Source organism: Danio rerio, chromosome 18, assembly GCF_052040795.2.
Source record: "Danio rerio strain M-AB ecotype USA chromosome 18, GRCz13ab, whole genome shotgun sequence".
In the NCBI taxonomy this organism is placed as follows: domain Eukaryota; kingdom Metazoa; phylum Chordata; class Actinopteri; order Cypriniformes; family Danionidae; genus Danio; species Danio rerio.
This window is the reverse complement of record NC_141038.1, coordinates 42,859,487-42,887,389: the sequence shown is the minus strand read 5'-3', so window position 1 is coordinate 42,887,389 and position 27,903 is coordinate 42,859,487. Positions and strand designations below refer to the sequence as shown.

Sequence of the window (27,903 nt, the reverse complement as noted above, 5' to 3'; positions counted from 1 at the left end):
TAACATAAAAACAATGTGGAAAAAGTGAAGCGCTGTGAATACTTTCCGGATGAACTGTATATATGTATAACATTGTAAAGCTTATTTTTTTCAACTTTCTGATAATGCACAAATCTCAATTTCTGAAAATGCACTCAAGTGTCACAAATATTAAACAGAATCCAGAGAAGAAAATGATTAAATAATATACAGAAATTGTAAAAACAACCAAAATTACACAATATAAACAACATGTTTTATAATCGAAAACCAAAATAAAATGCGTGTGAAATGTACTACTGTACACAAATGCTCAAATCTCTCTCTCATTCCTAATAATAATAATAATCATACAGTATTTCATTTAGGATGCACTTTTATTAAACTTTTTATTTAAAAAAATATAAATAATAATCAAAATAGCACAAATCCAAATGTTTGTGTGCTTTGTGCATGTTTTACTTGCTTGGTATTAATTGCATCCTAAGTCTTTTGGAAATAAAAGTTATGGATGCAGCATGTTTCAGATTATAATGACAAAAACCAAAAGAGTGGCATGTTCTGAAATGAAAGGCATAATATAACTTCTTCTGCTGAGATTTAGCAGTGCAGGAAACACTGCTGCGCTTTTTAGCGTCACCGCCCACACTATGATTTCTCATTGTGCGTGTATGTGTGTGTCACAGGGGCTCAGTGTGTAACGTGTTGCTGACGTCCTGCGCGGATGGCATCTGTCGTCTGTGGAGTGAGACCCTCTTGCCGGAGGACAGTCTGTTGGGGGGGCAGATCTCAGAGAACAGCACCAGCTTCAGCTCCTCTCTGCCAAACATGGCTCAGAAAGACAAGATACAGCACGCTCTGGAGGTCAGCATGCAGAAACACACATGAAAATAAAACACTCACACAAACCTGAATTAAAGGGATAGTTCACCAAAAAAAAAAAATGTTTAGTTGTCTTTTTTTTAGTTCGTTCACTTGTTTCAAACCTTTATGAGTTTCTTTCTTCTTCTGAACAAAAAAGAAGATTCAATAAGAGTATTATTTATTGAGTTCCATAGTATTTGTTTTTTCCTTCTATGAAAGTCAATGGTTACAGGTTTTCAGCTTTTCTTCTTTTGTATTTTTCAGAAGTAAAAATGTAATAAAGGTTTGTAACCACTTGAAGATGAGTAAATAGTGAGTAAACGTTAATTTTTAGGTGAACTATCCCTTTAACCCTCTGGGGTCTGAGGGTGTTTTGGGGCTCTGGAGAAGTTTTGACATGCACTGACATTTGTGTTGTTTTCAGTATCTTAAAAACATATTAATGGCTAAATGGTGATAACACTGTAAACAGCACAAGTTGGGCTACAATAATACCTAAACAGAATGTTTGTATGTGTTTGTGTTTTTGAGAAAGAAACATTTATGCTTGGTTAGTGAAAAACAAAAATTTTGAAGTCACTGAAACAAGGCTGTGACACACACAGAGAACATTTGTGCACAAGACTTTTGAAAACTGGGTCTTATAGCCTAGTGTTTTTGCTTTAAAATGATATGAGAATCATCTTGTTCACTTGCTCACAGAAAACAATATAATGAATGAAAATTTCTAAGTCACTTTTTGAGCGAAAATGGTTTATGCGAGAAGGCATGAACTATCATTACTATGCAGTGAGTCACACCTGAAGACAAAGACCTGCATAATGAGCTGAATAATGAGCCTTCAAACAGGTGTGTGACTAAAAGGGAAGAGTTTCAAGAAGGAATCAGAGAAAAGTTTATATACTTTTTTGTTTGCAGTTTATTTAAAATATATTATTTACACGGTGCGCCCTCTCATTCACCCTGCGCAATAAAGTGCCCAAATATCTGAAATGACGACAGATAGATTTGATAGATTTAATGTAAGTAGAGCAATATAAACATTGCAAACATTGTAAGCTAAGCTTGGTAGATTCAAATATTGTTGTGTAAAAACATTGTGAAACATCAATATCTGTGCAGTTTCCATTACTATAAAAATAGGTATTATGAATTAATATAAATAAGGTATTGTTTTATATATTATATTTATCTTTTAAAAAATTGCTTAATTGGTAAATAAAATGGGGCGAAGCAGTGGCGCAGTAGGTAGTGCTGTCGCCTCACAGCAAAAAGGTCGCTGGGTCGCTGGTTCGAGCCTCGGCTCAGTTGGCGTTTCTGTGTGGAGTTTGCATGTTCTCCCTGTGGGTTTCCTCCGGGTCCTCCGGCTTCCCCCACAGTCCAAAGACATACGGAACAGGTGAATTGGGTGGGCTAAATTGTCCGTAGTGTATGTGTGTGTGTGTGTGTGTGTGTGTGTGTGTGTGTGTGTGTGTGGATGTTTCCCAGAGATGGGTTGCGGCTGGAAGGGCATCCGCTGCGTAAAAACTTGCTGGATAAGTTGGCGGTTCATTCCGCTGTGGCAACCCCAGATTAATAAAGGGACTAAGCCGACAAGAAAATGAACGAATGAGTGAATGAATGAATGAATGAATGAATGGTAAATAAAACAGAAGGTAGGCCTACTGGGCAAAAAAGGATGCCTCTCAGACACTTTTAGAAGCTGTCATTCATTCATTTCTTACCATATTTAAGGTCTTGGTCTCTTGTTTATCCTTTTAGCATCCAAGTGGGATAAAGGATCGACATTTTAACTCTGTCTTTCGTGAAATACAGTTGCAGTTTATGTAAAGTAAATCGGACTCATTCAAACAAACATTATGATTGCATGATACACTTCTGACTGCACATTGTGTTTTCTTTTTCTTATAATGCACAGAGTTTTAAGGTTAGAGACGTTTTCATTTGCCATTGACAGTTGGACAGTCTCATCCAATTCATCAAACTCTGTCTTTTAAAATCGGAAAGAGAATAAAACGATCTCCTCATAAAAGCCGGCATATTAGGCCGCCGCTACATTGAAAACATATGATTCGATTCGCACTTTTTATTGGTTTTCAGGATATAGCAGCTTTTGCTGTCAAAGGCGAGTGGCGTTTAGCGGCTTTTGCCAACAAACTGATATTTCTGAAAGCACTGACTCTGCGATTTAAATGATTTAAACCTAAACTGTTTGTTGATGGTATAGTAAGTGCCTAAAGCATTCACTTAATGTCAAGTGGTGTTTAGCGACTTATGCTTCTAAACTCTTGATATGTACATAAAATTCACGTTGGTCTGCTGTGTTTGAATTATGTGATTTGGTGAAAACTGTCTTTCTCCACGCAGTCTATCCACCACCTGAAGCACCTGCGCAGGGGCCGCAGAAGATCATCTGCTCTGGTGGCCCACACAGAGGTGCTGCCCAGTCAGCTGGGATCCCACGAAACCCACCGGCACATCTCACACCATGCCAACGCCCTCTGCCACTTCCACATTTCAGCCAGCATCAATCCCAACACAGGTGAAAATATGATTTAAAAAATGATCTATGGAAAATCTAAAACAGTTATATATATATATATAAATATACAGTTAAAATCAGAAGTATTAGCCCCCCTGAATTATTAGCTCCCCTATTTATTTTTTTCCCCGTTTTCTGTTTAACGGAGAGATTTTTTCAACACATTTCTAAACATAATAGTTTTAATAACTCATTTCTAATAACTGATTTATTTTATCTTTGCCAAAATGACAGTAAATAATATTTGACTACATATTTTTCAAGACACTTCTATACAGCTTAAAGTGACATTTATAGGCTAACTAGGAAGGTTAGGGTAATTAGGCAAGTTATTGTATAATGATGGTTTGTTCTATAGACTATCTAAAAAATATATAGCTTAAAGGGGCTAATAATTTTGTCCTTAAATTGGTGTTTAAAAAAATTAAAAACTGCTTTTATTCTAGCCGAAATAAAACAAATAAGACTTTCTCCAGAAGAAAAATATAGAATCAGATATACTGTGAAATATCCTTGCACTGTTAAACATAATTTGGGAAATATTTAAAAAAGAACAAAAAAAAATCATATATATATATACATACACACACACACATACAGTTGAGGTCAGAATTATTAGCCTGCCCCCCTTTGAATTTTTTTTCTTTTTTTTTATATTTCCAAAATGATGTTTACCAGAGCAACGAAATTTTCACAGTATGTCTGTTGATATTTTGTCTTATGGAGAAAGTCTTATTTGTTTTATTTCAGCTAGAATAAAAGCAGTTTTACACTTTTAAAAAGCCATTTCAAGGACAAAATTATTAGCCCCTTTAAGCATTTTTTTTCGATAGTCTACAGAACAAAACATCATTATACAATAACTTGCCTAATTACCATAACCTGAACAGTTAACCTAGTTAAGTCTTTAATTGTCACTTTAAGCTGTATAGAAGTGTCTTGAAAAATATCTAGTCAAATATTATTTACTGTCATCATGGCAAAGATAAAATAAATCAATGTGTTGAACAAACATTCCTACTGGGGGGGTGGGAGAAATTAACCGGGGGTGGGGGGGGGGGTTGTTGGTTATGTGGTTATGTCTGATTCCTGACGAATGTAAAATAAAACGGCAAAACAAGAATATCTTTATGACCTGTATCTCTGATTTTTTTTTTCCAGGATTTCCTGATTCACAAATATATCACATTTTTTGTTGGTTTAACTGTATTGCAAGTTATCTGAGCAGCACAGCCAAGCTAATTTCTTAATTTTAAAAACATGTTAAAGGCATTTTAATTATCCACAATCAAAATCCTCACATCGCACACCCCTCACTTATACCTTTAAAGTCAGAATTATTAGCCCCCGTATATATTTTCCTTAATTTCTGTTTGATGAAAATATTTTTTAACACATTTCTAAGCATAATAGTTTTAATAACTGATTTCCAATGACATGTTTATTTTATCTTTGCCTTGATGACAGTAAATAATATTTTACTAGATTTTTCAAGATACTAGTATTCAGATTGAAGTTTAATTTAAAGGCTTAACAGGGTTAATTAGGTTAAAGTTAGGATAATTTGGCAAGTCATTGTGTAACGATGGTTTTGTTCTGTAGACTATCGGAAAAAAAAATTGCTTAAGAGGGCTAATAATATTGACTTTAAAATGGTTTAAAAAATTTAAACTGCTTTTATTCTAGCCGAAATAAAACAAATAAAACTTTCTCCAAAAGAAAAGAAATATATAGGAAATACTGTGAAACAATCCTTGCTCTGTTAAAATAATTTGGGGAATATATAAAAAAGGAATAAGCAATTCACAGGAGTGCTAATAATTTTGTCTTCAACTGTCCTGTATGCATTTGCAAATAGACACACAAACGAACAGAAGTGTGATCTTTCTCTCTGCCATCAGATATCCCTGCAGCGCTGGCTGGATCAGGCCTGTTCTCTGAGGATGCCAGCGGAGGGTTTGTGGTTCACTGGCTGAATAATAAAGATCTGAGCTTTACCACTTCCATGGATCTGTTCATGCAACAGCTGCGCAAACTCTCTGAGCAGCACCTGGAACAAGCCACTGAGGACTTTGAACAGGAAGGAACGGCCAAATTTGACTTTGGTACTGCCTTAAAATAAACAAAAAATAGTGTACAGATTTGAAATGAAGTTACGGCATATCGTCCTAGCCATATCAGCCTAGAAAATAGGAACTTATGTCAATCTTAGTGCATGATGTAAAGAGTCAAAATAAATATGGATGTTTTAACTATGGTTATTTTTGAGCAAGATGCTAATGGTCTAATCTGATTCAATGATCTATGCTAAGCTAAGCTAAATCCAGAGATCAGCTGAATAGATTAAAAAATGGAAAAACCTAACTGTTTAACTCCTGGGGAGTTGTAAAATGAGCCTACTAACAGGCATGAGCTAAATTCATAGAGGTTTTTAACAGTATTTAAATTACTCACTGCTACACAATTCATGATATGTTTTGTTGTTGTTGTTGTTGTTGTTTTTAGATCTGGATGAGATGTCTGATAAGGGATCATCAGAGCATGAGGAGGGCGATCAGGAGGGCAGCACCAAGGCCTCTTCTCCTGGTTCGAGCAGCAGCGTTCCTCTGCCCTCTGTTCTGCTGGATCGGAAGCTTGAGACACTCATACTGGAATGGAACAAGAGTCCGGATATGCTTTTCACTATTCACCCACACGACGGGTCTTTCCTTGTCTGGCACGTCAAGTACCTGGATGAGTTCATACCTGGAATCTTCAGACAGGTTCAGGTAAGGCTGGGTTACAAAGTGTAAAAAATGGGGTTCGATTTTGCTGTGTGAGAGAGGTTTGTATGTGTTAGCCATGGTACGGCAGCAAAGTTTCTTGATTATTACGCCGGAATGAGAGCATAGTTTTGAGACATATCTGCCTACAAAATAGCAACCTTCTCAATTTAGTATTTAATGTAACTACAGAAGGGTCAAGCTGTAAATAGGAAAATGAACAAGACTCATTGATCATTTTTGATGCTAATAGTCTAATCTGATTCAATTGTCTATGCTAGGCTAAGCTAAAAATAATCCAACCAGACACAGAAATCGGCTTAATAGATTCATGGATAATTTTAAATCCAGGAGAGATGTAAAATTATCCTATGTAAAATTATTATTTTTCCTCAAAAAGTGGAGTGTTCCATTATGAACCAATTAAAACACTATTATACATAAAATAAAAAATAAACAAACTATTCAAATATGTCTTTTATTTGATAGTCACATAGTCATTTAAGAATCATGATTTTGACATCGCAACAATGGGCTCATTAAGATGCGGCCTCCCGTATTTGACAAAACATGAGTTGTAATTAATTTAGGTCAAGTATTAATAAGAGCCTCTAAAAAATGTTTTCAGGGTATCAACAAGACATCATTTTTTATTCTGCTTTCATTTAATTTGATACAATTTTAGGTTAAATTAGATTTTTACTTTGACAGCCCTGATATAGATTGTAGTATAATCCAGGCCGCTGACACCAGATAAGATATATCAAGTTGTTCAAAATAAATGAACCTGCCAGTATTGGCCAACATTAGCACTGTCAAGATGAACTTAAACGACAGACTATGGTCAGTGTTGTAATTTGTTGATGGATTACAAATAAATTCCATGTTAATAAATGAATTTTATATTGATAATAATATGTTAATAATTCTATGTTAATAACAAATACATAAATAAAATCAAATAACCTAAATAAATTCCATATTCTTAAAATAGAATAACAAATAAACAAATAAATTCCATGTTAATAACAAATATATTATATGTTAATAAATTAATTTGTTGTTAATGATAATTTGTTAATAACTACATGTTAATAACAAATAAATTCTGTGTTTATAACAAATAAATGAATAAAATACATTGAATAAAAAATTAATTAAAAAACTAAATAAATTCTAAAATATATAATAAATAAACAAATAAATTCCATATTAAAAAAAATATTTTAATAAATGAATTTATTGTTAATAATAATTAAATTTCATGTTAATAACAAATAAATTCCATGTGTAATAACAAATAAATTAATTAAACTAAAATTAAATTAAATATATTAAATTCATTTCAATTTCTAAAATATATAATAACAAATAAACTCTGTTAATAACAAATAAATACCATGCATTTCTTGTTAATAATAATTTGTTAATAAGTCCATGTTAATAACAAATAATTAAATTAAACAAATAAAATTAAAAAATTAATTAAATAAATTCCAAATTCTAAAATAAATATAACAAATAAACAAAAATTCCATGTTAATAACAAATAAATTCCATGTTAATAACAAATAAAGTAAATGAATTAAATAAAAACTTAATTAAAGAAACTAAATAAATTCCAAATTCAAAATATATAATAACAAATAAACAAATAAATTCCATGTTGATAACAAATAAATTACATATTAGTAAATGCATTTCTTGTTAATAATAATTTGTATATTTCATGTTACTAATAAAACAAAAGGTAATTAAAATAATATTTAATAAATTCCAAATTCTAAAAAAAAACAAATAAACAAATAAATTTCATGTTAATAATAAATAAACTCCATGTTAATCAATGAAATTCTTGTTAATAATAATTTGTTAATAATTCCATGTTAATAACAAATAAATACATTAAATAAATAAAATCTAAATTAAATTAAATTAATTACAAGTTCTAAAATAAATACTAACAAATTAACAAATTAATTCCATTTAAAAGCAATAAATTCAATGTTAACAAAAACAAATAATTTACACGTTGTTGTTAGAATTTTAAGGTCAAGAGTGGTTGTGTAAGCAACCAAAGGTATTTTTAAATATCGCTCACCCTATACTCTCTTTTCGTTGGTGATGACTATTAAAAACCTCATTTTGATGGACCATTTTTTGTTACTCGATTCAATTCAACACACAAACTGAATAAAACCTGTTTGTTTTCTCCTTCAGGTATCATTCTCGTCTCGTATCCCTGTCGCATTCCCCACGGGTGATGCAAACTCTCTCAGTAAGAACATCATGATGTACGCCTGTACGTTTATGGACCAGGACAGCTGCAGTGCTCTGGAGGAGAAGCGCAGCGAGCGTCGAGTTCCTCAGAGCGCATCAGCTTCTGCTGGTCTCAGCTCTCTCGGACACTCTCTCGCTGCTGTCATTGGCCCTGCTGTCATGATGGTGTCTAAACACGTAGACGGCTCCCTCAACCAATGGGCTGTGACCTTTGCTGAGAAGTCTGCCTTTTCCAATGTCCTCACGGTTTCGCACAAGTTCCGCTACTGCGGGCACCGTTTCCATCTCAATGACTTGGCTTGTCACACTGTACTTCCCTTACTTCTGACATCATCGCATCACAATGCACTGTTGACTCCGCCCTCTGGATCCGGAAGCATTGATGGAGATCTGATTGGGGGCGTGGCTCAACAGCCCACCAGGCCAATGAGAGGCATTCCTCGTAAACAGCTACGAAATGCAGCTACGCGTACTTTCCATGACCCAAATGCGATCTACAGTGAGCTGATTCTCTGGAGAGTGGATCACATTGGGCCACTGTCCTGCACAGGAGGGGTGTCCGAACTAGCAAGAATCAACTCTCTCCACACATCTGCATTCTCCAATGTGGCTTGGCTGCCTACACTCATCCCCAGCTCAGTGCTCGGTGAGTTTAATACCATTGCTGTTTCCATACCAACCTTAAAGAAACACTCATATTAAACTCACACTTTTTTTAGTTTAGCTTAGCATAAATAATTCAATCAGGCACAATGATATTACGCAGTCCCTGAAAATAGTCCCCAGTTAGCTAGCGAAGAGCTATGCAGGTAAACCTAACTCCTCTGACCTCTTAAGGTGATCTAGCAACAGACGCTAGAGGCCATGGTCTTTAGCCTCCTTGATAGAGCAACCGACTCCCATACATAGAATCAATGGTTCGATCTTAGCTCAGACTGGTTTGGTGCACTAGGACTGATGGGTTACACATGGGGGCTTGTCCGGGATGGGAGTGAGATTTAGGGGGTTGCGTGTAAAGAAGACCAGATAGTAAAGTGTAGTAAGACCGATTGGTTACATTTAGGGGCTCGGAGTAAAGTTTAGGGGGTTGAGTGTAACGAAGACTAGCTAGTGAAGTGCTGTGCAGGCAAACCTCATGCCTCTGACCTCTAAAGGTGTTCTAGCAACAGACACTAGAGGCCAAGTTCTTTAGCCTCCTTGATAGAGCAACCAACTCCCAAACAAAGAATTACCAGTTTGATCCCAGCTCAGACTGGTTTGGTGCACTATGACTGATGGGTTACATGTGGGGGCTTGTCCGGGACGGGAGTGAGATTTAGGGGGTTGAACGTAAAGAAGACCAGACAGTAAAGTGCTATGCAGGCAAACTTCACTCCTCTGACCTCTAAAGGTGCTGTAGCAACAGACACTAGAGGCCATGGTCTTTAGCCTCCTTAAAAGATCAACCGACTCCCATGCAAAGAATCGCCGGTTCGATCCCAGCTCAGGTTGGGTGCAGTTAGACCGATGGGTTACATGTGGGGGCTCGTGCGGGATGGGAGTGAGGATTAGCAGATTGAGTGTAATGAAGACCAGCTAGCGAAGGGCTATGCAGGCACACCTCATTCCTCTGACCTCTAAAGGTGATCTAGCAACAGACACTAGAGGCCATGGTCTTTAGCCTTCTTGATAGAGCAACCGACTCCCATACAAAGAATTGCTGGTTCGATCCCAGCACAGACTGGGTTGGGTGTAGTAGGACCGGTGGGTTACATGTACATCAGTTCTGCATTGTGCCTGATGCAGGATTGTTACTGCATATTGTCCAAGCTATATCAGCCTAGTAAATAGCAACGTCTCTTTTTAACTCGGCCTTAGTACACAATTTAACGATTCAAGCTTTAAATAGGAAAATCCGAATTCTTTGGTTATTTTTGAGCAAGATGGTCTAATCTGATTAAATGATCTATGCTAAGCTAAGATAAATGTGCTCCCACCAGATTTAGAGATCAGCTGAATGGATTAAAAAATGGAAAACTATTTAACTCTAGGCAAGTTGTAAAGTGAGATTATTTTCAAATATAGTGGAGTGCTTCTGTAATCAGCGGTTTCCAAACTCAGTCCTGGAGGACCGGTGTCCTGCAAAGTTTAGCTCCAACTCCAATTAGACACACCTGGACCAGCTAATCAAGCTCGTAGTAGGTAAACTAGAAACTTTCTGGCAGGTTGAAGTTGAAGCTCAACTCTGCAGGCCCTCCAGGATCAAGTTTGGACATAACTGCTGGAAAGTAAAGCTAGGTATACACTACGCTTGTTATCGATTAACATAAGCTGCGTCCCAAATGGCATACTTATGCACTATTCTACGCCATTTTGTAGTATAAATAGTGAAAGTAGTGTGTTCACACTGAAAACTCTAAAAATATTAAGTGCACTTTAATTACCCGGATAATGCACTCATTCAGCCGCTAAAATGAAGTGTGTAATGATGGACACTTCACGCACTCAACGACCACAGGTTTGCTTACGTAGCGAAAGGGGCGGAGCTATCGGACGCACATGTTGAGTAACTTTATTTATTTTGGATGGTGAAAGCAAAATTCTCCTACTAGAGTGATTATAGCGCCTCCCGATGGTGAACGTGGCAATACTCACGGCAGGTATTATTTGATAATTTGGTTGTTTATTTCACTGATTTGGCAACCGTCAAACGTCATCAGGGAAACGGTTTGAATTTCCGCTTAGTAAAAAAACATTAGTGTGCCATTTGGGACGATACTACATACATATACTATCCTGTTGAGTGTGTAAGTGCATAAGTACATAGTGCATGAGTGCATAGTGTATAGTGTGCCATTTGGGACGCAGCTACAGTAATAATAAAATAAAAAAAAACACCTAAAACCACTGCAGTACTTATAAACAACTAAGCAACTACCCAGAACACCCAAGAAACTTTGCCTGAACACCAAAGCAGCATCCAGCAGTGTTCCATTTTCTGAACCCCCTACCAACATCCCAGATAATACTTCCAGATTGTTATCCAAAATACTAATCGTAATGGGTACAAATTGAATTAGCCCCACACATGAACTACTAACTATCATATCAAACTGGTTTGCAATGCCATTTCATCCTCTCACAACAACTTAGAAACTGCCCAGCAATGCCCTAGCAGCTGCTTAGAACACTTTATAAACTCTTTAGGGACACTCTAATAATTAAGTGACCAGTTATTTCAAAGGTCGGACACTGAACACAGTGGCAACACCCGAGAAATCATCTGTACAACACAACATGTTAACTGCCTAGCGACGTTCTAGCTGCCTACCCACCAAAATCATGTCATCATCTAGCAAGAACATCTCAGATCTCAGTAACCTAGCAACAGCGCATCCCACCACCCAGAGCACCCTAGAAACTGCAAAGTTAGTACACTGAACACTTTACCACTGCCTAGCAACACACTTAAAACAACTCAAGAATGCTACATGTGTGCCACCCCTGGCAACTCCCTCCCGCATTGTGGAGAATTCAGCTTTCACTTATGTTTTTACCAGTAAGTGGACAGATGTTATGTAATGCTATTTATTAAGTTATTATTTTGTTGGGCTTAATAAAAGTGTTTGTGTTTGTGTTAGGAACATACTGTAACTCAGCAAGTGCATGCTTCGTGGCTTCTGATGGGAAAAACCTCCGCCTGTATCAGGCGGTGGTGGATGCCCGCAAACTACTGGATGAACTCTCCGACCCAGAGACCTCAGTAAGAGCCTTTTAGTCTAGATTGGATTAAAGTAATGTCATTATTTGCCAATAAACTGAAGATAAATGTCATCAGAGTTTATCTGATTGTTTATCTCTGATGGTTGGTTGTGCGTTTAGAAACTGGTGGGTGAGGTGTTCAACATTGTGAGTCAGCAGTCCACTGCCCGACCCGGCTGCATCATAGAGCTGGATGTCATTACTAACCAGGTGAGGTGTTCATCATTTTGTAAGTTTGGTTCAGCACATTTCTGTTTAAGAATGTTGTTGTATGCAATCAGTTACTTCAAAAAAAGTCATTACATACATCATTACTATTGTATTTAAAGTCTAAAAAGTCACTTAGCTACTTAAGTAATTTAATTACTAGACTTAGTACAAGATATACATATAAATCTCAATGCATAGATAATAGAAAATAACCTTTTTTTTCTTTTTAATTTGGTCAAACTGGATTTTTTCAGTTTCTTTTTAAAAAAAAAGTTGTTGTGTGGAATCTTTAAAAAGTAATTAATTATGACTAATTACATCATTACAATTGAATTTAAAGTCTAAAAAGTAACATAGTTACTCAGTAATTTAATTACTTAGAACAAAAAAATACACAAATCTTAATAAATAGACAATAGAATTTATTTCTAAATAAATCAAATTGGATTTTTTTCCATTTCTGTTAAAAATGTTGTTGCATGAAATCAGTTACTTCTAATAAGTAATTAATTACCACTAATTACATCATTTCAATTTTATGTAAAGTCTGAAAAGTTACTTAGTTACTCATAAGTAGACCCACACGGAATCTGTGCATGCAGAATTCCGCAGATTTTTTGCAAAATTACGCAGATTTTTAGCCCGTCATTAATTCTGTTTATTTACTTGAGTAAATGTGTATAAATCTATATTTATTCAGTTTTTAAATTAATTACAGTAATATTATTGACTAATATGAAGATGTTCATCTGATTTATTAATTACTAATTACTAATTCTTATTAATTAATTATTTTCTGTCTTTTAGTAGAAATGTTATTTGAGAGACTTGCTTTGTTTACCAAATAAAGTGAATCTAATTGAATTTGCATTTTAAACATTAAATAAAATTAAAAAGATATTATTTTTGATTTAATATATTACAGTTTTAGTTTTGACACTCCAAAATCATTCCGCAGAAATCCGCAGATTATTGCAAAATTCTCAGCAGAAATAGCAAAAAGCGTCCGCAGATTCCGTCTGACCCTGCTCATTAGGTAATTTAATTACTGAACTGTACAAAGAATACACACGTCAAACATTATTTTCTTTGTCCATTTCAATTCAAAAATGTTGTGGTGTGCAATCAGTTACTTCAAAAAGTAATTAATTACATCATTGCAATTGTATTTAAACTCTGAAAAGTAGTTACTCATTAAGTAATTTAATTACAGGACTTGGTAAAAAATACACACGAATATCAATGCATAGACGATAGAAATTCAAAACAGTTTTTTTACTTCAAAAAAGTAAATGAAACCACTAAGATAAACTTTTTTTTTTATTAAAGTGAAACAGATTTTTTTGTTTTGTTAAAAAACACTTTGTATGATACTGCTGATACTGCTTCTTCAACAGACATTTAACTGACTATAAAAAGCTTTCCAAGTACATGTCAACTTACACTAACCCTAACCCCAACCTAACCCAACCTAACTGTCTACTTATAATCTAATGAGAATTAGTTGGCATGTAGATGTACTTAAATGTAACTTAATTTCAACAAACTGACCATCAAAATAAAGTGACCAAAGTTCATTTTTATGTACATTTATCAAAATACAGAACATTTCAAATAAATGTTTCATATTCATTTTTCCATTTTTCACACCATAAAATGACATACTTTTAGAAAACATTTAATTTATATCTTTTTAAATAATTTTAACTAATGAATTTTTTTCTTAAGCACAGAAAAATTATATATATATATATATATATATATATATATATATATATATATATATATATATATATATATATATATAGATATATAGATATATATATATATAGATATATATATATATATACATACATATATATATATATATATATATATATATATATATATATATATATATATATATATATATATATATATTACTCTGCTTCTCTGAATTTATTGATTTATTTAGAACTGTGGAATATTTGTACAGTATTTACTGTTTACCTAAATATTTAAAGATTAAAGATTACCTAAACATTTAAAGTAATCCCTCATATTTTGAGCAGAAAATTTATTTAATTACAGTAACTAATCACACTCAACAATGTGTGCAGTATTATAATGTTCTGTTTGTGTTGCTCAGTGCGGCTCGAACACACAGCTGCTCCACGTATTCCAGGAGGATTTTATTTTGGGATACAAACCACACGAAGACATTCCAGATTTCAACATTAATAGTTTTCCCTCTGGAGAAGGTACAAAAAAAAGCTTTTCGTTCCCTTTGATATCCATTCCACACATTTTTTTTAGAACATTATATCTGGGTTGTCTTTGTTGTAGATTACCAGCCACCACCGTTCTCAGAGAAGTTCTATTTGGTGGTGATCGAGAAGGATGCTAATAGGAACTCAGTGTTACAGATGTGGCATCTTCATCTGCGCTCGGTGCAGGCGTGTGTGGGTGCGTATGAAGTGGGTTATTTGTGAAATGATGACACATCTGTCAGCGGATAGCATCTGAGAGGAAACTGTGAAGGGAGTCTCATGAATGGAAAGCTGATGCTGCCTCTAATGACTAATTTCCTTTTCAGAGATGGAAATAATTTACCAGGAAATGATTTCTTCATTTATCCATTGGGCATCAGAGCATATGAGCGAAGCAGCGTGTTGTGCCGTTCAGCTCTGTGCCACTGCGCTCCGCTCAATCGCTCATAGCCCAAGCCAATTCTCACACTCATGTCAAATTATTTTCTTTGTTATATCTCATTATCTCCGTAATAGCGTTTTACAATACATCTAAATTAAAGATAAAACCTCTAACTTTAAAGGGATAGTTCACCCATAAAATGAAAATTGACTCACCCTCAAGTGACTTCAAAAGCAAAAAAAGATATTTTGAAAAATGTTAAACCTGTAACTATTGACTTCCATAAAAAAACAAATAAAATGCAGGTTTCCAAGACTTTTCAAAATATCTTTATATATATTTAGGGGTTTTCAGCCTTATAATAATATAGGACAGTGGAGGTTTCAGACAGGAAAGCATTGGGAGCAGAGAGAGGGGAATGATCACCAACAGATCTCGAGCCGGCCGAGATTTCTTATTTTACAGCTCTTTGACACCGCTCCTTTTTATGGTGCATTCACACCAGATGCAAATGAAGCATCAAGCACAAGTGATTTACATGTTAAGTCAATGCAAAGATGCGAATAGACATCGTTCGGCACGATTCACGTAAATGAGGCGGTGCAAATGACGCGATTTGCGTGATTGAAGTGGTGCGAATTGAGCGGTGTGCGCATTTGATTAAGGTGTAAGATCTGAACTTTAGTGGACATTTACGGCGCATTAACCAATCAGGAACTTGCTCTAGTATGGGTGTGATTATAATGTAGTGACTGTTGTTGGTGTCTTGAGGGGAAATCCTTCTGTCTACATGGGACAATAGCCGGGGGCGCCGCTAGGGTGGGAGGAAATGAGGCCTACGCCGTATTAGAGCCTGCAGAAATACTATTAGGAGCCCACCAGAACCCCCCACTTCATTTTTGTCCACGGCACCACCCCCTGCCATGCCGCCCCTCCCCGCTTTTCACTTTCCTCCGCCCCAACACTCCGGCGCACTCTTCACTTTAGCACTTGACTCAAGGTTCCCAAGACTTAAAAATATCGTATTTTACAGCTCTTTGAAACTTCCCCTAAGATGCGAATAGACATCCTGCTTCAATATTCGCACAAATGAGGTGGTCCAAATGATGCAGTTTTCACAAATAAAGCGGCTGGACTTTTGCGGAAATTTGCTCCACGTTAACCAATCAGGAGCTTGCTCTAGTTTGACCATGTTGTAGCACCTGTTGTTGGTGTCTCGAGGGGAAATCCTCCTGCCTACATGGGACAACAGCCAGGGGCACCACTAGGGGGGATAAAGTTTGACTTACTCCGTTTTAGGGCCACCAGAGATACTATAAGGGGCCCACCAGAACCCCTGACTTCATTTTCATCCGCGACCCAAACCCCCCCCCCCCCCCCCCCCTTTTTTTTTTTTTTTTTTTGCCTTTTATCTTTTGAAAATGCTTTCAAACTGGGCTTGGCTCAGTCGGAAGTACTACGGAAAGCTTCAATCATGCAGGTATAGATTATGGGGGAGTTGATGAACTCTGAAAGGGTCTAGTGGCTCGGCGCTGAATGAATCTATGCTGTTTTTCAGCTTTCCTAAAGCATATGAAGCACAGGTTTTTAAATAAAATCCATGTTAGCAATAAAGCTAAAGTCACTGGGCAGACAAATGCCCCATCCATGATGTGAATCCTCATCTATTGCCAAGGGAATTTGACAGGCAAATTAAGCGAATTTGACGCGCAAATGAATTGAGTAAACTAAATGTTCATGCGTCTATTTATGCACGAATAGCGAGATTTATTCGCGCATGCTGCATCTAGTGTCCTCCAAGCACTCTTTTCAAAAGAGGGTGGAGCTACAAATGCCAATGTGTCAGCATAGGGGCAGACAGGCGGGGCTTCCCCCTCTAATGGTCTGTACAAAGGGAGAATGTTAATCAAAATGTTTCTGCAGACATTTTTATGAAGTGTGATTATAAAAAAGTTAATCAATATATATATATATGTTGCCACATAATGCTGTTTAACGTGAAATTTGCATAATAGGTCCTCTTTAATGCAATGTTAATTTACTCACAAAAAGCAAGTCAATGACTACTGATAGGTATGGCAGTCAAAAATAAAATTTAAGGCAGAACAAATTTACTGGTAATTGTTGACCTCTGCTTGCATGCTCTGTTTAGCATCAGTAAATTACTGTGTATTATACTATGTCAGTATGTTTGTAAATTAGAATATCTGTGCTATTAGTTATCTCTTTCTTTCTCTGGATCTGAGGTATAACTAGTATATCATGCATGTTAGTGATTAGTGTCATTATTGATAACTGTTACATTTTGCTGATTCCTACAGAAGAACCCGTAAATGACTACATGTTCCAGAACCAGCTGACGGTTCCTTTGAGTCAGACCAATGCTGACTCATCTCCTGATATCACTCCGGGTCACAGTCCACTGCCACGCTCCTCCTCCTCCGCCAACTTGCAGTCAGCGAGCAAACTCATCCTGAGCTCTAAACTGGTCTACAGTCAGCGACTAGACCTGCCTCCAGGGGTGGAGCTTATCAGAGCCACACCATCAGCTGGTATGATCATAAATATATACATGAGCAGCGAGCGATGGGAAGTTAATCATTTTACTGACTCGGACTTTTGAGTTTCGTTCATTGAGATGAACGAATAATTTTGTTCAATTTGACAAAATAATATTAAAATGTTATGAGTTCCTTCCAAACTAATCTGCAACTAGCCTAAACATTGATCAAACTACAAACAAGTCATAACTAGGATGCTATAAAAAAAGAGAGAATAATCATGTATTATTTACCTGGTCTTTTGTCTATGATTATGTCAGCTCACCTCTTTTGACAGGTTTTCAAATTTGAGTGGTTTATTCGTCACACTGACAGACCCCTATAAGCTTAACCAATGCACACAGTCTGAGCCTAAAGGAGCCATGATTAGTTCATCTTTCAAATCTTCTGGTTTTTGAGTCGTTCGTTCATCACGTGACAGCATGTAAAGAGAGATGACTGAAACCCGAGGACTCGAAAGATGTACAGATTAAATCTTTTTCTGGCTCTGAATGCATATGATTGGCTTCTGTCTTTCACGTGATGAACGAACGACTCAAACTCGATAGAAGACTCGGAAGAGAAACAAATTTTCTACTCCACCTGCACAAATGTTCACGTGCGCAAACGAACGAATCACTCCCTGAGAGAACTCATCGTTCTCGAGTCAAAATGAACGAATCGTTCAAGAATGACCCATCACTACAAGCAACAAACTATGAACTTGGCATATTTTAGGACAATAAAATAATATCTCTCATACTGTAGGCTAAATGTTTCATATATCGTCCAGCTCTAATAAAAAAGTATATTACTACATGCCATAGGACAAGATTCCAGCAACAAGCAATTTGGCTGTCTGCACCAGACGTGGCATGACAGAAACATTTGAATACTAAATCCATTCAGAGGTGCAGAATAGTGGACTGCACTCCCAACCAAATGTTTAGGTTTATTACAGGAGTGTCCAAACTTGGTCCTGGAGGGTCGGTATCCTGCAAAGTTTAGTTCCAACCTCAATCAGACACACCTGGGCTAGTTAATCAAGCTTTTACTAAGGTTCCTAGAAACATCCATCCAGGTGTTTTGAAGAAAGTTGGAGCTAAAATCTGCAGGACACCAGCCCTACTGGACCAAATTTGGGCACCCCTGCTCTATAATCGAATTTATTCATGTTAAACCTCTTTAACATTATTAAACGTACATGCTGAGTGATTGATGTTGTTGGTTTGCACCGAGTCAAAGTTCTTACATTCATTTTCAAACTGTATTTGCTAGTTTCTGAGGTAAAACTATCTGCTTTCGGCTTCAGTTAAGCAATAAATGTCATGTAAAACAGCATTCAAACTCACAAATTATTTTAACACTGAATAAACAAACAACCAACATCTGAGATGGTTATTGTCATAGTCATTGATGCTGTTCATTAACAGCTACGTCACAGCAATAAAAAAAAAAAAACATTTAGAAAAAATAGAAACAAAAACGTATTTTAACCTGGAAAAGATACCTTTTATCATGTTGCTTTGTTGCATGTCATGTAGTTAGTACACAGGGTTAGTGGGATTCAGTTTGAGTTTGACAGTATTGTGCTCTGTTGTTCAGCATCGTGTGGCTAACAAAATATCCTGTGCTCTTTTCAAGGTCACTTGAGCTCTTCATCTATCTATCCTGTGTGTTTGGCTCCATACCTGATTGTGACCACCTGTTCTGATGGACGTGTCAGGTTCTGGCACTGCAGGGTGGACATGGACTTATCAGCTCCACAACCCGAAGAGACACATTCATATCGGTGGGAGCACTGGAGCCTCCTGAAAGAAGAAGAGGACAATGACAGCTCAGTGTGTGTTGCGGGCCGACCTGTTGCAGTCAGTTGCTCCTACACAGGAAGACTTGCAATATCATTCAAACAGATATCACCCGCAAGCGAAGGTGGGCTGTCTCAGGACTTCTCCATGCTTGTATCGATCTATGAGTGCGAGTCGACGGGTGGCTCGGAGTGGGTTCTGGAACAGACGATTCACCTAGATGATTTTAGTAAACCTGCAAAAACACTAGATCCACGTGTGAGTGTCGATAGCAACTTGTTTGTTTATAGCAAGTCCGATCTGTTTGTAACCAAAGACAGCCCCAATATCAAGCACTTTGTGCACCTGGACTGGCTGTCTAAAGAAGATGGGTCACACATCCTGACGGTGGGGGTTGGATCCAACATTCTTATGTACGGCCGTATCTCAGGGATTGTGACCGAGCAGACAGGAGTAAAAGATGGTATGGCAGTCACCCTGCCTCTTGGAGGAAGTATAAAACAGGGAATTCGCTCTCGTTGGGTGCTTCTGAGGTCTGTGAACCTTGTCTCTTCTGTGGATGGGACTCCATCCCTACCAGTGTCTTTATCTTGGGTGCGTGATGGCATCCTGGTGGTGGGCATGGATTGTGAGATGCAGGTTTATGCACAATGGAGGCAGGAAGAGAAGCTGGGTGACTCTGAAGACAACAGCATCTCCTCCCCAGAAGGCATTGGAGGACGCACCGTGTCTGTTTCGCATGAGGGCAGAGCACGATCTAAGAGTGTCTTTGAAGGTAGTGCGGGAATTGACGATGCATTGCGTCCGCCAGCAGTGATTCAAGATGGTGGCTTGTTTGAGGCTGCCCATTCATTATCGCCCACTCTCCCGCAGTACCATCCAACTCAGCTGCTTGAGCTCATGGACCTTGGAAGGGTACGTCGAGCTAAGGCCATCTTGGCACATCTGGTCAAGTGCATTGCTGGAGAAGTTGCGGTGGTGAGGGATGTGGAAGCAGGTGAAGGTGGTGCCAGGAGGCATCTATCCCGAACCATCAGCGTGACTGGCAGCACAGCAAAAGACACAATAGTTGCCGGTCGAGATGGTGGACGAGATTATACTGAGATCAACTCCATTCCTCCACTTCCTCTATACGCCCTTCTGTCTGCAGACCAGGAAACATCCTATAAAGCAAAGTGGGGAAGGGGAGATGGAGAAGAAGTGGCTAAGACCGGTAAAGGGATGGATCGTGACATCCAGAAACAACCAGAGGATCACTATGCTGACCTCTTTCAGGTGCAGTCCGTCACCACTGATGATTTTGTGAGCTTTGCCACGGAAAAACCAGAGAAGAAGTCTCGTGTGATTAACCTGTCGCAGTATGGTCCCACATACTTTGGCCCCGAACATGCACAGGTGCTGTCTTCACATCTTATGCACTCCAGCTTACCAGGACTCACTCGCCTTGAGCAAATGTTCCTAGTGGCTCTTGCAGATACTGTGGCGACCACTAGTGCTGAAGTAGCAGGACCTACGGATAAGCAGTACACTGGTAAGTTAACTTCTTTTGAGCACTGTCGTCACTAGATGGAATTAGTAATGAGTTTTGCAGATTTACCCAAACAGGTCCAAACTGGGGGGGTCGGAGGGGGATGGCAGCCATGTTGCGTCAGACCACACACCAGCTAATTGGTGGAAAGGAGACAAATTATGATATAGGAATGGTTAAAAGGCCAAAATGGACAGAGGTCAGTGAGCAAATTTGGCCAGTGTGGTGGGGGTTAAACCGGTTTAAACCTGGGATTTTTAACGACCACAGAGAGTCAGGACCTCGGTTTAACGTCCCATCCAAAAGACATCGCTCACTGAGCAGTGTAGTGTCCCCATCAATATACTGGGGCGTTAAGACCCACACGAGTGCCTCCTGCTGGCCTTACTAACACCACTTCCGACAGCTACCTAGCTTTCCCATGTGGTCTCCCATCCAGGTACTCACCAGGCGCAGCCCTGCTTGGCTTCAATAGGTGACTATGTGAGAGCTGCAGAGAGCTAGCTGCTTGCAGTGTCTATGTCAAACTTCAGTTCCTGGAGGGCTTAGATTAGTGCCTGCTACAGTCAAGGTGCAAGGAGAAGGGTTTGGAGACTATAGGATAAATCAAGTGGCATATGTGTGCCTATATCAGGAGAGGGCAGGTTTTGTCCCGAAGAGCCACAGTCCTGCAGAATTGCATTCCAACTATAATCAAACACAGCGGCACAAACAAATAAATGTCTAAGGTCTATAAGTACTGGAAATCTACAGGCAGGACAGGTTTTATTCAATTAATTTATACATTGTATATATATATATATATATATATATATATATATATATATATATATATATATATATATATATATATATATATATATATGTATGTATATATGTATATATATATATATATATATGTATATATATATATATATATATATATATATATATATATATATATGTATGTATGTATGTATGTATGTATGTATGTATGTATGTATATATATATATATATATATATATATATATATATATATATATATATATATATATATATATATATGTATATATATATATATATATATATGTATGTATGTATGTATATATTAGGCTAGTGGTTCTAAACCATGTCCTGGAGGACCACCAGCGCTGCATGTTTTGGATGTCTCTTTGTCTGTCACACCCATTGCGAGTCTTTAAGTCTCTCCAAATGAGCTGATTATTATTTGAATTAGGTGTGTTTGGTTAAGGTGACATGGAAAATGTGCAGAGCTGGTGGTCCTCCAGGAATGTGCCTAAGAAACACTGTATAAAGCCGATGTCACATTTCACTTTTTGTGCCAGACTTCCATTTATATGAATACAGATGCGGCAGAACAGAAACACAAGCTCATGCAACAAGTTTCTCATGCATTGCAAAGCTAAAGCATGGTTCAAGCAACTCTGACCTGTGAAATTGCATTACATGATTGTGTGAGGCCAATAGTAGATCAAAACATGACCTCTCTGTACAGAAATTTAAAATATGGACCAATTGCTTGCTTTTATCAATGTCTAATCTTATTATTTATTCCCGTCCCTTTTCACAGGACTGTACTACTGAATTTCGCAAGCACAAACTTTAGTGTGACTGTGGCTTTAGGCTTCAATTCTTATTAAACATACTTGGTCAAGCTAGTTAAGTCCTTTTGGTTGTTTGAAACCTGCAGTTAAAACCTCAGCCACATTACAGATTAAGCATGTGGAATTCTGTCACATGGTGTTTCAAAAAGGGGTCAGGATTGAACAAGATAATGTGACACTGATAATAACGAGTGCTTGCTTCATATTTTACATTTTTGTACAGAGGTCATGTTTTGCTCTTCTATTGTTCTCAAGCATTCATGTGATGTGAATTTGCAGGCCATAGTTCACAAAGCTTGGACTTTTGAACGCAGCAACATGTGAATTTCCATTCTGCTGCATGCATACAGTATGAATGAAGTCAATGGGTCGAAAAGTGCAGCGTGACTTTAGCTTAAGTGTGTTGAAGCAGGGTTGGAACTACATTCTGGAGGAGTGCTGCCCTCTAGGAACTGAGTTTGACACCCTTGCTCTCATGACTTGTTTCCAGTGAGCAGTGTGTTTCAGTACGGTACAGTGTGATATGCATTTATTTTAACTTTTTATCATCAGAAATTAGGAATAATACCAAAATTGTCTATCACACATACCGCTTTTTTGTATCCTTTCATTGGGGTACCTAGCACAATAGTCCACTTTCTAAAGAGTGGTGTTGCCTACCTACATGTTTTACAGCAGGGGTGCTTAACCCTGTTCTTGGAGATCTACTTCCCCCCCACAGAGTTCAGCTCCAACCCTAATCAAACACAACTGAACCAACTAAAGCTGCAGTCATACTGGACTTTTCTCCCAATAGATGTCTCTCATTGTCTAGTCCCTAAATACGCTTGCTGCAAATCAGCAGTAATGGAAAAGTGTCTAGTAATGATAGCAGAGATGTTAGAATATAGGTGATGTTATGATGGGTTGTGGGCATATTTGTTTTGGTGCTTTGAAATATCAACATCATTTGGTAAAATGTGTTAGTGCACTTTTAACTGACAAAATCAGCCACATTGACCTATCTGTGCATAGTTTTTAAGATAGGAAAAAAAAAACTTTAAATTCAGGAAGACAAAATACAGATTTTATCTCTGTTAACATCAGTATCTTGTAAATATGATGTATTCATTGTGTTTGGTCACTGTATGCGTCATGAGTTAACAAGTACAAAATGTAAGAACCATAATAATCCTTCTTTTAACTAACCTTGATGTTATTATTTATTGTCAACATTAAACATATCAGGCTTTATCTATGTTACCTATAGCTCAGATTATTTTTATTTAGTCTTTATAATATAAAACCTTGACACAGTGCCCTGTTCCTGCTTATTCCTGCTAGATGGAGAAGGGTTCAGGGACTTTAGGATGAATCAAGTGGTATATGTGTGCCTGTACCAGGGATGGGGAGGTTTTGTCCTGAACAACCACCGTCCTGCAGAGCCTAATCAGGGTCTAAGGTCTACTAGAAAGCTACAGGCAGGAGAGTTTTTAATTCAGGATTATGGAGATATTTAAAATTGTGGATTTTGTTACATGTTTGGGCATACATTCATTCATTCATTCATTTTAGTCCCTTTATTAATCCGGGGTCGCCACAGCGGAATGAACAGCCAACTTATCCAGCAAGTTTTTATGCAGCGGATGCCCTTCCAGCCGCAACCCATCTCTGGGAAACATCCACACACACATTCAATCCTATGGCACTTCTTGTAAAGTGTAGGTATTTAACCCCGTCCTGTCCAAATTCTCTCCATTTGCCCTTACCCATCACAGCCTCCCTATCATCCCCATCCACTGAATTGGATCTATCACTGGCTGCACTGGCACCATTGTCCTGTGGCTGACATCGCATCATCCAAGTGGATGCTGCACACTGGTGGTGGTGTGTAGAAACCCCTACTCCCTTTACAAAATGAGCATTCATAACAAATAAACAAACGTAAATATCAATAGGAGTACTGTCGAGTGAGTTCTTACCTCCTTACCATCATACCAGCAGGGATCACAGCTGATTCGTGCTAGACGCGGTGGAGAAAACTCTGCCGACATGCTTGTTTCTGTGTCCAGAAGTAACGCTGTAACAGCTGATAGGAGAGGAAAAGTTACCTCACCCAAGCAGGTCAAAGGGCCACAGTGTGTGTGGGAGAGAGAGAGAGAGAGAAAGAGAGAAATGGAGTTTACTTTCATTTTCTCAATTGCAGTGAAATAGGGGTAAATTCAGTGTCAGTGAAGGACTGTTCAGCAAGGACACATACAGTGAATCGTGCAGAGTTAAGTAGTTGGAGTGTTTTAATTACTCGCGCTTGCGTGTTTCACCATAGTATTTTACCACGAAATAGCGCATATAAGATAAATTACGTCACTACGTAACAACCGGTTAAGATCTTTTACTGAATCGTTACCACATTGTCCACGTCTGCATTGCGGTGCATTGAAGAAACAATTAATTTTGACACCCCTTATATATATATATATATATATATATATATATATATATATATATATATATATATATATATATATATATATATATATATATATAACTCTAACCTCCACGATTCAATATGTACATGAAATTGCAGTTATTTGGTTTTGCATTCAAATTTAAAAATTATATTTTGCATTCTCTTCTATTGCTTTTACCTAATCTCTGGCTCTGTGAATGTTAAAATGCATGTCCATTTGCAGAAACTCAGCTCCCCATGAGTAAATGTCCCATCGGTGAGCACTAAAGTAGGAGATGGTTTCACGTGAAAAGTCCCTCATCTGAACAACTGAACGAAAGTTACAACATGCAGATTAAGTTCTACTTCTCAAAAACTCAGTTATGACCAACAGTTATGTCCACCTGTCTGACTTGACAGTCATTTGATCGGTTATGCCTTGGAAGATAAACATTCGGGAAATTGTATAGTCTATAACTTTCTCATTATGCTGTCTTAAAGTAAACACATCTTATTCCTGCTGTCTGTGTTTTTAATATTTATCAAACAACAAAAGATAATGAAATCATTCTGCTCTTGACTGAATCAGCTATCAGTAAGGGTTAACCTTTATGTAAATTATCCAGTGAAGATTATATACAGCAGTGTTTCCTCTAGGATTTTTTTCCAGCTGTGGCGGCAGACTCTGTTGAGCATTTTACACAGATCTACCAACTACATGTGGTGATATTTCATTGACAAATGTCGTGAGCGCAGTATTACAAGTGGAGATCGCATTCATGTAATACGAGCATGTCAATCTCTGAACTTGAGCGACGATTTCCTCTGTTCGTGCACAAAACTTCTTGCTCGTCCTCAAATATACGCTGCTCAATGCAAATTTTCGTCCTCAAATGCTCGTCCTTAAAAAACGCTAATGAAGTGCGATTAAGTGCATTTATGTAACGACTATATGTCTCCAACATTTATTAGATTTGCTATGAATATTTATGAATATCTCCAATAGACCTACAGAGCGACATTATTGCGCCCTGAAGTTAAGTGAAACGGCTATAAACTCCTGCAAGATGAAGTCATTGTATGCAAAACCATAGACCTTTATCTATAAATATAATATAATTATGGAAACTGTGTTCATCTTAATTGAAAGCTACGCCATGTTTGCTGGCCTCACGCATAACCCACCTGTCTGTCAGTCAGTCAGTACGTCACCTTAAAGGGTTAAACAAATAACGCACAGCACTACTGCGATTACAGAAAGGTTGCGATGTTAAAATTCACATACATTTGAATATGTTTTGGTGCAATTATAGCCTGCTATTTAAAAAGAGGACTGAATGTTTTGAATGAGAAGCTGTAATGTAGCCGTGGTGGGATGAATTTTGGTGTGGCATATTTTGGTATGTATGTGTGTATGTATGTATGTATGTATGTATGTATATATATATATATATATATATATATATATATATATATATATATATATATATATATATATATATATATATGTATGTATATATATGTATGTATGTATATATATATATATATATATATATATATATATATATATATATATATATATATATATATATATATATATATATATATACACACACACACACACACACACACACACACACACACACACATATACATACATTTTTTCTACATATCATACAGTAACAAACCGTAACTGAAGTCTGACCTGAATCGTATATATGTACACTATTGAGTGTAAATGGGTTGTACATTCATTATTGCAGTGCATTGTGGGATTGATTGAGTTCACTTTCGAATGCCCACTATGGCTTTAGACACTACTATAAGTGGTTGCTCCCTCAAATAGTGCAACTAATAGTAAATGGAGTTGATTTCAGATACAGCCTAAATACAAATTTAACAGGACTGTGGCTATTCAAAACCAAACTTGCCAACCTCTTTTGTTGTATATTGTAGTTCTAATTTACATCCGCTGCTAACAAACTTCAAATTCCAGCCCAAAGGTTCCTCCTAGAGCAAGCATTTTTTTAATTAGACTCTGAATAAATTTTAATATGCTGGATAGATGTTTAATTGGCTCAGGTGCGTTCAGAGTAATTATGTGATCCAGATTGTGTTTTGTTTAGGAGTGAGTCTGTCCTCTAAAAATAATGAACACTCTTTGATGACAGAGTCATATGACAGGGTAGCAATCACATATGATAATTCTGAAACAGATGCTTTGATGGTACTGTATGTACCTACAGCTAGGCAGTGGAAGTGCCTTTATAAAACAAATCAGAAGGCTACAAGGTTGTTTGTTTTTCTGCAGGTGGAGATGCTTTAGATGAGTGTGGTCTACGTTACCTGCTGGCCATGAGGTTGCATACCTGTCTGCTGAACTCCCTGCCCCCTCTTTACAGGATGCAGCTACTTCATCAGGGTAACACACACCATCACCTACATAACACATGAACACACCGCACACTCCCATCTGCATGTGAAAGCTTTTAAAACTACGGAACTGAATACCTTCAAATTTAAGCATTTTAAACTAGTTCTGACTTACTTTTCCCAGTTCACCATTAGAGTATGTCTTGCCAGACTTTTTATCTAGTTTGGATCTTAAAATCATTGAAACAAGAAGATTAGCTATAAATGAAATTTATAATTTATATTTCTGCAAGCGATATACTAAATCATGCTAATTTGTTCCAAAAAAACATTTGAACAATATGCTAAATCATCCTAACACCATGCTAGGTACATTCTGCCAATATATTTTTAAACAAGCTTGTTAGTATGTTGATTCATGCTAAAATCCTAACATTGTGTTAAACATGTTAGCAAAACATAACAAGCTACAACATTGTACCAATGGGCTAAAACCTGTTAGCAATTTGCTAATGCTAATTCCGACTTCTCTATTTCAGTTCACCATCAGTTTGTCTTGACAGACTTTTTGTTTAATCTAGTTTGGAACTTACATTAACTCCATGCTTAATG

General features: G+C 37.1%; 1 protein-coding gene across 11 annotated transcripts in view; it reads left to right on the top strand.

The window, feature by feature from the left end:
* Positions 1-27,903, top strand: part of dmxl2 (Dmx-like 2) — a 119,163-nt gene that overhangs the window by 29,851 nt on the left and 61,409 nt on the right. For all 11 annotated transcript variants that reach the window (NM_001441447.1, NM_001441445.1, NM_001302235.2 and 8 more), the window contains 12 exon segments: positions 666-843; positions 3,211-3,385; positions 5,287-5,490; positions 5,891-6,153; positions 8,368-9,073; positions 12,048-12,169; positions 12,289-12,378; positions 14,507-14,618; positions 14,704-14,823; positions 17,331-17,561; positions 19,194-20,888; positions 27,230-27,340. In NM_001441447.1, coding sequence (NP_001428376.1) covers positions 666-843; positions 3,211-3,385; positions 5,287-5,490; positions 5,891-6,153; positions 8,368-9,073; positions 12,048-12,169; positions 12,289-12,378; positions 14,507-14,618; positions 14,704-14,823; positions 17,331-17,561; positions 19,194-20,888; positions 27,230-27,340 — 4,007 coding nt within the window.